This window comes from Euphorbia lathyris, chromosome 1 (genome assembly GCF_963576675.1).
Source record: "Euphorbia lathyris chromosome 1, ddEupLath1.1, whole genome shotgun sequence".
Classification (NCBI taxonomy): domain Eukaryota; kingdom Viridiplantae; phylum Streptophyta; class Magnoliopsida; order Malpighiales; family Euphorbiaceae; genus Euphorbia; species Euphorbia lathyris.
This window is the reverse complement of record NC_088910.1, coordinates 111,561,780-111,576,150: the sequence shown is the minus strand read 5'-3', so window position 1 is coordinate 111,576,150 and position 14,371 is coordinate 111,561,780. Positions and strand designations below refer to the sequence as shown.

Here is a 14,371-nt window from a genome sequence, read left to right as displayed (position 1 = left end):
TAAGTTTTGTGGGCTGTAATGACCGCATCGGTGGTGGACGGTAAGGTGGGCTGGGCTGGTGTTGGGCCTGGGAATGGTTTGGCCGAGAAGAGTGGGTGGCAGGGGTGGTATGAGCTGGTGATGTTGGGCTTAGGTAGTCGGGCTAGGTAAGGGCGAAGGTGAATGGGGGAGAAACGAGATTTGGATGTGAGTGTAGGAGGGTAGATGTAGGATACCATATAAACAAAGACCTAACTCACCCTAAAAGGTATCTCAAAGGGTGAGGATTGCCTTACATATTTAAAGAACCATATAGCTTCCTCATTTAGCAATGTGGGATGTCTAACACGTCCCCCTCATGCCCAATTCATTTGGTATGTGATGCCAATATCAGCGGTAGTCCCAACATTGAATCATAGCTCTGATACAATGAAAGATGATGAAATCCCTTTTCGATCTCATTAATCACAAAGAGTATATATACCATAATAATATCATTATTCAAAAAGCTAATTAAGCTAATTGATTTAGCTAATTAAGCTAATTGATTTACTTACAAATATAATATATATATATCTAACACCTCCGACTGTTGAAACACTCGTATTATAGATAATTTCAGTCTTTTGTTTTAAATAAATCAAAATTGAAAGGGTGTTTTTTTTAATTCCAAAATTCAAGGGTGTATTTAACTTAAAGTAAATGTAAAATATAAAATATGTAGTCTAAAAAGTTACTGCTATCTAGCTGGCTCAAGTTGTTATTTACGCGGGGCCAGTACGAGGCTTCAATACTTAAATTCATCTCTGCGGTTAGCTTTTTACAATTATGGAAATTAAATGTGCCAAACGATTCCCATCATTAATGTGTGCGAGACTGATAGTTTTTACGGTTATATAATCCCCATCATTATTGTTGCCCAATTTTAATTTTTAGTTACGGTTTATGGGTGCCACGTAATCAGTCGGCAGCCAGGGACACATGACCAACCGGTGAACGTGTTTTCTGACAATCTTCCACGTGATTGCCAGCTTTTTTTCCCAGTTTACACTGCTTAGTATCGCGACACGTGTCGAAATTTCTTACATTTTAAATGCTCCAATGGGGACACCCGTAGAGAAATATAATGGAGTTAAGTCCTAAAGCGTGCCTCCACGACTACGTTTAGATCATGCGCGCCGTTTCATGCTCCGACCAATTAAATGCAACCGCGTGATACATGGGATGGGAAAACATTATTTATCAAATGACCGATTTGTCCTCTTATTTTATTGGGATTTTAAGGATATTTCTTTTTAATTTTTGCGTATTAGCAAAAGAAAAAGTACACATGGCTCGATATTTTCCAAGCGTTACTTGGAGAATGACAAACTTGTCCTCGTTATAAATTGAAATATGGAAGAAGTAGAAACAACAAGATAGGAATATACACATCATTTTTACTGCTTGATACTTCAAATTTATACTTACGATTATTACACTTATTAAATTCGATTTTTCAACACTTTTATTATCATTTAACAAACTTTAAAATTAATAATAATTTGAAAAAAAAAACTTCCATCTCTCACATCTTCTTCTCTTCTCAAAATCTTCTGTTTTGTTGATCTACTGTAAAAAGGATTCATTCCATCGGATTATATTTCTGTGTTTTCTGTTATTAATTATTTTTATCTGTATCATATATTTTATCGGATCTTCTTTATCTATTTGAATTGTATCTGCTCTCTATTATTTTGTCGTTTATACATTTCTCGGATTTAGCAAGAGCGGAAACGGTTTATTTTATCCGTGAATTAATAAATTCGTATGGTTGCAACAAAAAAAAGAAGACTCAGATCCGAATATTCAGAATGACCTAAAAGGATGAAATTTGGATTTGCATATGCTTTTCTATAGATTTGGATTTACAAAAAATATATATTATATTGTTGTTTGATGTTTTTATATATTTTATGGTTTTTCTTGCTTTTTGTAGTCGCTTTTATACATTCGTTGATCTTGTTTCAAGGTGAAAACGGTGGATTTATGAACTAAAGCGGACTTATGAGACAGAGAGAGATGGTGACGCAGAGAGGAGGGAGTCACAAAGGAAAATTGTGTATTTTACTCTTATTTCAGCACTAAGATTAGGATTACATGGCTATCTATTTATAGCCTAGGATTAGCTTATGAAACTTTAACCCTAATATTCTATCTGTTGGTATGAATTTGACCTGTTTCATTACAGACGGTTAAATATTCAGTGCATAACCTGAATATTCCTAACAATCAGTTTAGTGGAAATAAAATATCAATCTAACCAAAAATAATATATTTAATTTCCACGAATGAAATAATACAATTTTAAATAAAACGATATAATTTCAAATATAATTAATAAGAAATAGGTTTTTTTATTTAAATTTAATGTTTTGTTCATCTTTCAATCTCCATCCTTTCTAAAGACTAAATATGGTTTACATATAAAAAAAAAACTGAAATGAAATTATCTAATAAACATTTAGTTTAATTCATACTTATTTGTATTATAACTTTAATTCATTTTCTCCTAATAATTATAATTCTAAATTTGCTTGATATCCAATTTCTTTTAAAAAAAAAGAAACTATATCCAAAGTTTAATGTTTCTAAAAAACGGCAAATTTAATTAAATATGTAATGATGTAATACGCCAACAAAATAAGGGGAAAGATGAAAGACGCCGAGAAATACAAAGCAGAAAACCGGCGAAAAAGCGGACAGTAGAAAAGCCGAGATAGATAGGAGCGTGGTGGGGGTGGGGGTGAGTTGTTGTCACATGCCTACGTCATAATTCCTTAGGTCGGCAAATCTCAACTTAGGAACAAAGACATCTTATTTAGTGGCCCCCCATCATATTGCCACGTGAGCTAATTCCCTCCTCCATACCATAAGAACTCATGAGTCCAATGTACGCAAACTTCACTCAAATTAGTATCCACGTGTCATCCGACCTGGATTTTTTAAGTAATCAAAATACACGTGGCTTAGTTGACCTCAACCAAGCTGGGAGCGAGAGTAGCAGTCTCTTTGGGCCCGGTCGGTTCGGTTTGGGTTAGTTACGGAGTATCATTTTTATTTATTTTTAAATAATAAAAGGAGAACGCAAATAAATAAAATAATAATCACGAAAATTAAATTGGAAATATATAAAGGGGGAGAGAGAGGCGTGGTGGTAGCAGAGACAGACAGAGAGAGAATTTTAGAACCAAGGCAAGGCGTGATTTGTGCTTCTTAGAGAGAGACTGAGAGAAAAACGAAACCCTCGGAGCAAAAGAGAGGAAGGAAGTTGAGTTTGGTAGGAGTTGTTAATGGCGATTTCGACTAAGGAAAAGCTTGGGAGTCAGACTTTTTAAGGAATCTCTCATTTGGCTTCTGTGATAATTTCTCGATTTGATCGTTATTTTTTGGGAATTTTCTCTGCGCTGGATCTTTCGATTTTTCGTCGTTTCTCGAGATTTCTTGTGGCGATTGCTTATAAGGAGTCAGAGAGGAGGAATTTCTGAAGATTATACCGACTTTTGCTTTTTTCTACTGTTGAGATTTGAAGAAAGGAAAACAGAGGATATGGAGTGGAGCGCTTGTTTGGATGAGTATGAGAAACTTGTTATACGGATGAACACTCCTAGGTTTGTTCTCTCTTCTCTTAGTGTTAGCCTATCATTTCCAGAAAATTTTCTTTCTCTTTGTACTATTGTTCATATTTTCTGGTTTTTTAATGGTGATTAACAACGATTGATTTCTAATTTTTGAGATTTTTTCTGCGATAATTGAAATCTTATCCTCGAAATATCTTCTTTGGGGTTCTCAGATATACTTTCCAAATCCGCATCATAAATTATATGATTTCACAAATCTGTTTTAGTAACTTTCCATTTTAGAAGAAATTTACATAATTAAGCGTTTGATAACACACACGGTTTTTCTAAACTTGTGTAAAATTATATATGATGAAATACTTTCTTCTGTAAATTTTATTTGTTTCTTCTTCTCCTTTTGATTTTTCGTAATTGGACTTTTTCAAATATTGAAAAAAAAACAGTTGTATGTCACTAATTTCTTGATATTTGAATTTAAATTTAAATTCCTATATTCAAAAGTCACTCTTCTGACTTGACCTTTCTCTGTTTTTGCAGGGTCGTCATCGACAATGCCGTTTGCCCCAAAGCGACTCTTGTCAAGGTAACCCTTCCACGAAACTTCGAAATACTCGAGAATTAGTGTTCTATATTTGTCAAATGATTTGACCAAACATAAACGTTTGCTTCTAATTTCTTCCAAAATATTGACAAGTATCTCACCCTGCGTCCTTTTTTCTTGATCTTTGTAGGTTGACAGTGCTAGGAAACACGGAATTTTGCTTGAGGCTGTGCAGGTTCTCACGGATCTGAACCTTATAATTAAAAAGGCCTACATCTCTTCCGATGGGAGGTTTTTCATGGATGGTAAGTAAATACAAGCTTTTTAGTTTTGCCCAATATTGAGTTTTCTCGCTAATGTGTCATTTCATTGAATCAAAAGCTGGATTTCTCGAGTGTTCTAATGAAATTTGATTTGTGTCTTTCCTTTACTGCAGTTTTCCATGTGACTGATCTTAATGGAAACAAGTTGGCAGATGAGAAAGTTATGAACTACATTGAACAGGTATTTGTTGTTCTGAATGTAATTTCAAGTTGGTTTGTGAGTATTGCAGTTCATTTTTCTTCTGGAAACTAAACAAGCTGTGTTCTTAACTCTGCAGTCACTTGGTACAATTCACTACAGCAGGCCCCCTGTTTTTAATGGTTTAACAGCATTGGAATTAACCGGTACAGACCGGGTTGGTCTTCTGTCTGAGGTATTTGCTGTGCTAGCTGACCTCGAATGTGACGTGGTTGATGCTAAAGTTTGGACTCATAATGGCCGAATTGCATCACTTATTTATGTGAAAGACTGCAATTCAGGATCCCCAATTGAGGACTCACAACAAATTGTTAGAATTGAGGCTCGTTTGAGAAACGTTCTCAAGGGTGATAATGATATTAGAAGTGCAAAGACATCAATCTCAATGGCAGTCACACACACAGAAAGAAGATTGCATCAAATGATGTTTGCTGATAGGGACTACGAAAGAAAGCCTATCCTGGGATTTAATGCTGATTCTCCGGTAGTGACTGTACAAAATTGGGTGGAGAGGGGTTATTCAGTTGTTAATGTTCAGTGCAAGGATCGAATGAAGCTTCTATTCGATGTCGTTTGCACATTGACAGACATGGACTATGTTGTGTATCATGCTACAATCAAAACAGCAAGCGACAAAGCATATCTGGTATAATTGCTTTACTTAACTCTATTAACTAGTTTGGTTTTCCTCGTAAAGTTTGTTTACTGAGTAGTATGAGATGCTCTTGTTTCAGGAATTTTACATTAAACACTCAGATGGAACACCAATTAATTCAGAGCCTGAAAGGCATCGAGTAATCCAATGTTTGCAAGCTGCAGTGGAGAGAAGGGCATCCGAGGGGGTGAGGCTAGAATTATGCACGTCTGATAGGCAGGGACTATTAGCAGATGTGACAAGAACTTTTAGAGAGAATGGGCTTAATGTAACAAGGGCTGAGATATCAACATCAACAGACACAGCTCTAAACGTATTCTATGTAACAGATGAAATGGGCAACCCAGCAGACACTAAGATCATTGAATCTGTTAGAGAAAAGATAGGAATGAGCAATTTGAAAGTGAAGGAATTGCCATTATTAACATCACATCAGGAGGCAGAAAGGGAAGAGCAAGGTGTGGGGGTAGCAGGAACAATGTTATTATCACTTTTGAGCCTAGTAAGAAAGAATCTTTACAATTTGGGATTGATCAGATCATATTCTTAAAGTGAGAAGAAAGAAAAACAATTAGATGATGGCAGGTCCTTTTTTAGAGGGTGAATGGGTTTATTCTTTGCTTCAAATTTGGGGTTTGTGTGTTGTGTACATATTGGAAAAAGGTGGGATTTGGTGATACTGGTAGTAGTAGTTGTAGTAGCATTAGTAGTAGGTTGGATATAGTTGGGTATGAATGAAGTAGCTGAAATTCTCGGGTTCCAGGTTTCGGGTTTCAGATCGAATTTGTGAGAAGAAATTTCAGGTTTCGGGTTACAAATCGAATTGAGGTTTGGATGGTAAATGTTTTAACTGTGACTAAAGATGGTGTGAGTATTGGGCTGTGATTAAAAGAAATAGAGATTGGTGGGGGGAAAAGGGGGGAGGATTAGTAGGTATATTGAAAACATTGGTTTGATATACAGCTTACAGATGTACATAACTACCTCGTAATATTATTAGTTTAAAATGGTTGACTTGATTGTTTTTTATTTTACTATTTCATATCACTGTTATTTGAGTTCCTCCTTAAGAAAAGAATCTAGTGTGTATGGTGACATGACACATAAGGCCTTTGTAGTTGTGAATTAAAGAATCAAATTGGACAATGTTTAGATGCCCTTTTTTTTAAAATTTGATCACAATTTGAAAAACCACAAACATAAATAAAAGCTATATAAGAAACACTTAGCATTAAAGTCCTAGTAATAAAATTCTGCAGATTGAAGTGTGCAGTGTGAGGCAAAGAGGCGTTTAGTATAATAAAGTTAATCATAGTAGTAAGAATTAATTAAGAAAAAATGAAAAAAAGCAGTCAAAGATTGAAAAAGAAAGAGACAGAGAGACGGCTAGTTGTCTTTACTATGTTTTATCTGTACAGTACAGCTCCCAACACAACACTTGCTTCATCCCTAAAAAGCCTAATAACTACTGTAAATTTGCAGCTTTGTATTCATTCTTTTCATTTTTCTATTTTTTGTTTTCTTCTTCTTATTCTCATTGGACTTGCACTTGTTTCTTAAGAAGAAATACTACATATTTATGAATTAATCTACTTTAAGATGTCATCTCATGTACAAATAAAAGTTTGATGATTTATTTTTGACCTAATGCATTACCACAACTCTCTCAATTTGTCCATATAAAAATAGATTAATTCTCTAAATTTTATTAGGCCATCTCTAATGGCTTTCTAAAAACAGAGTCTTTGAAAAATCTAGCTCTAATGGAACTGGATAAACTTGTACCTGTATATATGCAGTACCACATTGCCGCAAGGCGAAATATTGTATTTTATTTTTTGTTCTAAATCTGATTTAACTTATTTGTTAATTTATTTTATATTTTGTTTTATAGATTATTTGTTTTATGTTATTTGTTTTGTTTTAAATATTTGTTTTTGTTTTAAATATTAATTTCATGTATATTTATTATTTATATATTATTTTTTAGAAGTATTTGTGTTATTTAGTTTTTAATTGTAGTGTTATATAAATGTTATGTGAAAAATTAATATAATAATAATAAAATATTTAAAGAGTATGTAAAATAGAGTAGATGGTTGAAAAAGTTTTACTATATCAACTCTATATTTAAAGATAGAGTAGAGAAAATAAAGATAGAGTAGATAAAATAGAGAGAATGGTTGCAGATGACCTTAGTGTCTCACCAATTCCTTAAACTTAAACTTATTTATCAAAATAAATTAGCTCCCCTAAACTTTGCAAGTGTGTTACCAATTCTCCAAACTTATTTATTCCGTAACAACTAAATACACCGAGTTCAGACAACCAATCTACTTTTATGAAGAAATTCACGAAGCTAATAACGTATTAGGCCTCTATTTTAAAAAAAATGGACTAAATTTGATTGTTTATTGTTTTAGTAAATTCTATTTGGTTTGATGTATAAGTCATAAAATGTACTAAGAAGTATGTATCGGTGAAAAAATAAGTTAGAAATATAAAATAAGTAAAAAAGGAGAAACAAAAATAATAGTGGTCCTAAAAAGACGAAGAATATGCAAAAAGAAAATGTATTTAATCGGAATTTATAACTTTCCAAATAGAAACCGACCCAGCAGCTAATGAACCACCGGTAAATTCGGCGGTTAAAACGGGTGTATGAGCTGGCAATTCTCATGTGAGGAAATCCTGCCTGTCGCGTCCTGCGGAAAGTCACGCGATCTATGTAATAACAAATTTTTTATACTAATAATTTTTGGCACTTCTTTTTATATATTTAATTCTTTCTCTTTTTCTTTCTTTCCATGGAAAACTCAAAAACCCACCTCCCAACATCATGCTCTTTTCTTCTTTTATTTATTTCTTCTTCCTTTATCCGGAAAACTCAAAACCCATTGCATATCAAGATGAATGTATAAGTAGTGTTCACATCTGAGATTTAGGCCCTGTTTGGTAAATAGCGTTTTGGGATAAAAAGAACGGTTTTTACAAATTTTAGAGGTTTAACCACTGAAACCGTTAATTGGAGTGTTTGGTGGAGAGAAGTTTGGGAGAGAGTTTTGGGATGAAAACGCTAATTTAGAAAAAGCTCTTAAAAGGGGCTTTTTCAATTAGCGTTTTGCAATATTAAAATTAATGGACTTCTTTAACCCTAATAGATAGACTCCATCTTCTTCTGCACCAAAATTAATGTCCTTATTCGTCTTTTTGCACAAACCGCTATTATCAATCAGCTAATTTTTACCAAACAGGTCTACTCAAACAGTTAATCAAATCAGCTAGTCAAATCAGCTAATGTAATCAGCTAACAGCTAAAATCTAATGTAATCAGCTAACAGCTAATTCCTAAACAGGGCCTTATTCTTATAGATCCAAGTGTTAAGATATCAACGTCTACTCCAAGATTTTAATAAGTTTTAATTTAACAATGAATTGACAAATTTATTTTGTCATTCAAAGTTCATATGAACACTGCCGATGACTGTATGTAGTTTAAAAAAAAGAATGCAAGTCTTGATTAACGAAACCAATGATTTCTAAATTGACATTGTCAATTTGATTATGAATGACTTCAAATAAAAAAATTTAAAAATTAAATTTGTTTAGTACCATTTTTACTTTGAGACCACATTTTCAATTTTTCAAAAACATAATTAGTTTAAATATTTGCATCAATTCTTCTAACCAAATAATATCTAAATGACTTTAAAATTAGAAAGTTAAAAAATTAAAATTGTTTAGAATATAGTCTCATTCTAATATGATGGGCTACAGGTTATTTGATTGTAGGATACTAAAAACGGTCAAATTGAACAAAGAGAACTTTGTGAAAACCATTACACAAGACATGTTTGACATCAATATTTTGTGTTATGATTTCAAAAATCGTTATGGTTGATTCCAACCCAATATAGTAGTGGCTAGATACCAGACTTCACGTTCGTTGTGACAAGGTATCATTTGTTGAACTTAATCCTAAGATTGAGAGAAGCTATTTACGAAAAATTATGCTAAGTCTAAGATCAAGGGGACCGAAATTATGATTTTGAAGATGACTTCTAGGGAGAAGTGAAGCGAGAGCATATCTTGTATATGTTTCTGACATTCGGAAGAAACTATTATCATGAAGGCTCCTTAGTGTTCACGGCTTCAGGATGGTTTTGAATTTAATAAGTTTGTTTCGATCAAGAGTGAAATGTATGTGGGTAAAGGTTATATATCCAATAGGATATGAAAATTTAATGTAATTCCTTGTAAGTCTAATGTAATGAATTTTAATAAGAATAACGTTTCTTTAGTTTATATCTTTAAGTAATTTAATTTATGACATGCTAGATTTGGACATATTAAGTATGATGTGTTGCAAAAAATTAATTTAGAACATAACCCTTCATCTCAAAATGATTATAAAAATAAATGTGAAATTCTTATTGAGACAAAATTAAGGAGGCAAAAACAGAACCGATTGATCTGATACATAGTGATATTTGCGACTTAACGTTTAATTAAACTAGGTAGGTAATAAATATTTTATTACTTTCAGTGACGACAGTACAAAATATTGCTATGTATATTTGCTTAAAAAAAAGATGATCATATGCATAAACTTGTTTTCTATAAAAAAGAAGAAGTTGAAAACCAACTTAATAAAAATATCGAAGTGGTTAGAAGCGATCGCGGTGGTGAACCTGGATCTATCAATTTTTTTTTTTTAAAGATTGGGACGCGATTAGGAGGCTAGACATCCCAACTAGGTTGGCACCCCTAACACACCAAATCAACCCGATATATTATTAATAAAAAAAGGAAAATTACAAAGGGAGGAAAAGCACAAAAGAAGGTTCAAAGCAGAAAAATTAAGGAAAACGAACATGTGCAACATTACAAAGGTCGTCAAAGATAGACGATTGACAAAAATGAGGAGCCGAGTGCCACCAAGTGAGAGCAGAAGCTGATCTATCAATTAATATTCAACGAATATAAGCTTACATTTCGTTAAAATGCAACGGAAGAAATGAACCATGACTCCGTCACCAATCTAGAAGAAGGCTACACCAAAGGAGCCATCACTATAGTTCCACGAACTAAGAACACATATTGAGATAGGAGAGCGGCGACGGCTAGTGCAGAGAGAGGAGAGCTTTTGCCTTTTGCAGTTACTCGCAGTCTTTGTGTATTGTGAATGCATTATTAGGTTTAGCCTTCCTAGTTATCTATTTATAGTTAGACTAAATCCTAAACCCTAATCCATAAAGTTACGGGTGAGCTTAATGGACCAGTAAATAGGTTAAGGCCGGTTTACTCCATTAATTCATTCGGATGGAAAAGCATAATAATTTTTTTTTTGACTTCTCAGTAAAAATATCTTTATTAAAGCTAAAGTATGTAATTGTATAATGTAAAGATATAGATAAATGTGGAAAGAACAAAGATTAATGAATCTCTTAACTAGCTTAAGCAAAAAGCATTAGACATAGGTGTTCAAACTTTAAAGATCGACATTGATTTAGTGCATGATTAAGTAATTAATTAATTAATTAAGAGCAGAATATTTGAAAATGTATAGTAACTCATACGTTCTATATATGCAAATTGATCAATAATTGTAGTAGAATATTGAAAAAATCCATCATCCTAGCATTTGTTCCATTTTCATATGTTTTATTTTTCTTTTTTTTTAAGTCAGCTCTCATCCCATGTGACTTTTAACATTTCAAAAGCTATGCTTTCCACACTCATTATTCTTTCTACTGATATATTGGATTAACTAATCAATTATTTTTGGCAAAAAAAAATATCTCCAAACCTATTTATCATTCCAATTTTGGTGGAGTGAATTTATGTTCTGTCATTTTTTTTTTATAGAAATTGAGACGAGACAGAACTTAGGCGGGGTGAGCACCCGTGACCCAAGAACTGACAAACCCGCAATATATTAATAAACGAAAAATGAGTGTTCTCTATTTATTAGTTAGTAAACATTTAATTTAATTAAAAAACATTGCTCATTTCATTATATGAAATTGTACCTTTTTATATTTTGAAATAACATTTTAATAGTTTCACTTATTTATAAAAAAAATCGAGTTTAAACTATTAAAATGTATATATCAAACCTAGATGAAATTAACATATAACATTCTGTTAATTGAATGGTTGAAATTTGATTTTTCTTTGTTTTTTGGATAGTCAAATTTGATTTTTCTAATTACCTGAATATGTGATTAAAGATAAAAGATTAAGGATTTATTTTTTTATTGGAAAAGAAGTAAAAGATGTGTTGTGCGGAATTAATGAAAGATAAATAAACAAGCAATCGAAAAATACAGATTTACGTGGTTCACCAACGTTGTGTTGGCTAGTCCACGGGCAGAAGGAGAATAGTATTATTAGGAGGCGAAAATCATATTACATGATGAGGTTTACATAATGGGGTATTTATAATACCCAATCTAACCTAATCCCACTAGGAACCTATGATCCCAATCCAACTAGGAACCCATGATCCCAATCCAACTAGGAATCCGAAACCCAATACTACTCCGAATAGGAAACATGATATAATGATTCAAGGCATTACGAAAAATCTCCACCTTGACTTGAATCCTCCTGAAAACATAATAGATGCACCCATGACAATGCCAGATGAACAGACTTCTCCCTCTGCCCCAGAGTCGCCCCCACAGGGCAACTAATAATCTCTGACGTTTAGCAAGTCCAAACAGTGTTGAAACTTGCTCTGTGGAACAGGCTTGGTAAACATGTCAGCCGGATTGTCAGCAGTGCCTACCTTCTTCACCTTGACCCTCTTCTCACTTCTCAGAAAATGATACCTCACATCTATATGCTTGGTCCTCTCATGATGAACCTGATCCTTGGCTAAACAGATTGCACTCAAGCTGTCACAATACACTGTAGCCTGATCATGATGTAGACCAAGATCACTAACCAGTCCTTTAAGCCAAATCCCCTCCTTAGCAGCTTCAGTCAGTGCCATATACTCTGCTTCCGTAGTAAACAAAGTCATTGTAGGCTGTAAAGTAGCTTTCCAACTGACAATTGAACCGCCAAGAGTGAAAACATAACTAGTCATAGATCTTCTACTGTCAACATCTCGAGCATAATCAGAGTCTGAAAAACCTGTCACCAAACACTCTGTATCACCTCCATAAATGAGACCAACATCAGATGTACCTTTTAGGTGCCGAAAGATCCTCTTCACAGCTTGCCAATGCTCCTTGCCAGGTTCACCCATAAACCTACTAACAACACTAACAGACTGTGCAAGATCAGGTCTAGTGCAGACTATTGCATACATCAAGCTTCCTACTGCACTAGAATAGGGAACTCGAAACATGTACTCCTTCTCTTCAACCGACTTAGGTGCAAAAGCAATAGACAGGTGTGCACTTGTAGCAGTAGGAGTATCTATGGGCTTTGCGGTAGACATGCCAAATCTTGACAAAATCTTCTGCATATAGCCCTTTTGTGACAGAAAAAGCTTCCTTTTGCTTCTATCCCTGTAAATCTCTATTCCTAGAATTTTTCGAGCTGCACCTAAATCCTTCATCTCGAACTCTGCGCTGAGAAGACCCTTCAACTTCTGAATGTCGTGCTTCTTCCTTGCAGCTATCAACATGTCATCTACATACAACACTAGATAGATAAAAGACTCATCTTCCAGTTTATTGTAATAGACACAACAATCATATGGGCTCCTGGTGTAGCCTAGTTGAATCATGTAGCTGTCAAACCTCTTATACCACTGCCTCGGATACTGCTTAAGACCATACAAGGACTTCTTCAACTTGCAAACATAATTCTCCTTCCCAGAAATCTGGAAACCATCTGGTTGGGTCATGTAGATCTCTTCCTCCAAATCTCCATGCAGAAAAGCTGTCTTTACATCAAGTTGCTCAAGCTCCAAATCCTGATGTGTAACTATAGCTAGCAACACTCTAATAGAGGCGTGTCTGACTACTGGTGAGAATATCTCATTATAATCCACTCCCTCTCTTTGATTGAAATCTCTAGCAACAACTCTAGCCTTATACTTGACTCCCTCTGCATGTGATATCCCTTCCTTCATCTTGAGAACCCACTTGAAAGTAATAATCTTTCTCCCTAGAGGTGGTATGACTAAATCCCATGTTTGATTCTTATGAAGGGACTCCATCTCATCTCCCATAGCAGCAAGCCATTTCTCAGAATCGGTGCCTGAAACAGCTTCTTGGTAAGTTGATGGTTCACGAGTGGCCACCTCTTCAGCAACCTATAGTGCATAGCCCACCATGTCCTCATACCTCTTAGGTGGCCTAACTCCAACCCTCATTGGTCGATCTTGAGCTAAGCTACGATGTGTAGCTTCAGATGGTTGAGAAACTGATGGTGTAGATTCTGGTAGCTCTATTTCTGCTTCTAACTCTTGTTCCTTCAAGCCACTCTCACTCTGTATGACCTGAAACTCCACCTGTTTATCAATGCTATCAGTTTCTGTTGCAGTTGTAGGCTTCACAATAGGTCTAAGCACAGATTTTTTTGTCAAAGACTACATTTCTGCTCAAAATGACCATTTTCTCTGATGGAGACCAGATCCTGAGGCCTTTAACTCCATCACCATAGCCTACGAACACTCCCTTCTTGGCTCTTGGCTCTAGCTTACCCTTATTAACATGATAGTAAACTGTGCACCCAAAAGCTTTCAAATTTGAGTAATCAGCAACCTTTCCTGACCATATTTCTGTAGGCGTCTTGAGCTGTATGCCGGTGTGTGGTCCGCGGTTAATCAGATAACATGTTGTGTTCACCGTTTCAGCCCAGAATCTTCTATCTAACCCAGCATTAGAGAGCATGCACCTTGCCCTCTCCAGTAATGCCTGGTTCATTCGTTCAGCTATACCATTCTGTTGTGATGTATTCCTGACTTTGTGATGCCGAGCAATCCCTTCATCCTTACAGAACCGATCAAACTCAGACGAGTAGAATTCCAGACCATTATCAGATCGCAGCCTCTTTATCTTCTTTCCTGTTTGGTTTTCCACCAATGCTTTC

The 14,371-nt window shown here is 34.6% G+C and overlaps 1 protein-coding gene across 1 annotated transcript; it reads left to right on the top strand.

The window, feature by feature from the left end:
- Positions 1 to 3,166: 3,166 nt before the first annotated feature.
- On the top strand, positions 3,167 to 6,334 carry LOC136210630 (ACT domain-containing protein ACR8). Its single transcript, XM_066001980.1, has 6 exons — positions 3,167 to 3,629; positions 4,137 to 4,182; positions 4,331 to 4,445; positions 4,577 to 4,644; positions 4,742 to 5,308; positions 5,397 to 6,334. Exons 1-6 carry the CDS (start codon positions 3,568 to 3,570, stop codon positions 5,865 to 5,867), a joined length of 1,329 nt encoding a protein of 442 aa, XP_065858052.1. The 5' UTR covers positions 3,167 to 3,567; the 3' UTR covers positions 5,868 to 6,334.
- Positions 6,335 to 14,371: the final 8,037 nt, after the last annotated feature.

Bases quoted from the DNA above. Each gene is read 5' to 3' on its own strand.
- LOC136210630 (XM_066001980.1), top strand. From the start codon at position 3,568: ATGGAGTGGAGCGCTTGTTTGGATGAGTATGAGAAACTTGTTATACGG. The intron at 4,446-4,576 runs GTAAGTAAATAC...CCTTTACTGCAG, and splicing joins TGGGAGGTTTTTCATGGATG to TTTTCCATGTGACTGATCTT. The intron at 5,309-5,396 runs GTATAATTGCTT...CTCTTGTTTCAG, and splicing joins CAAGCGACAAAGCATATCTG to GAATTTTACATTAAACACTC.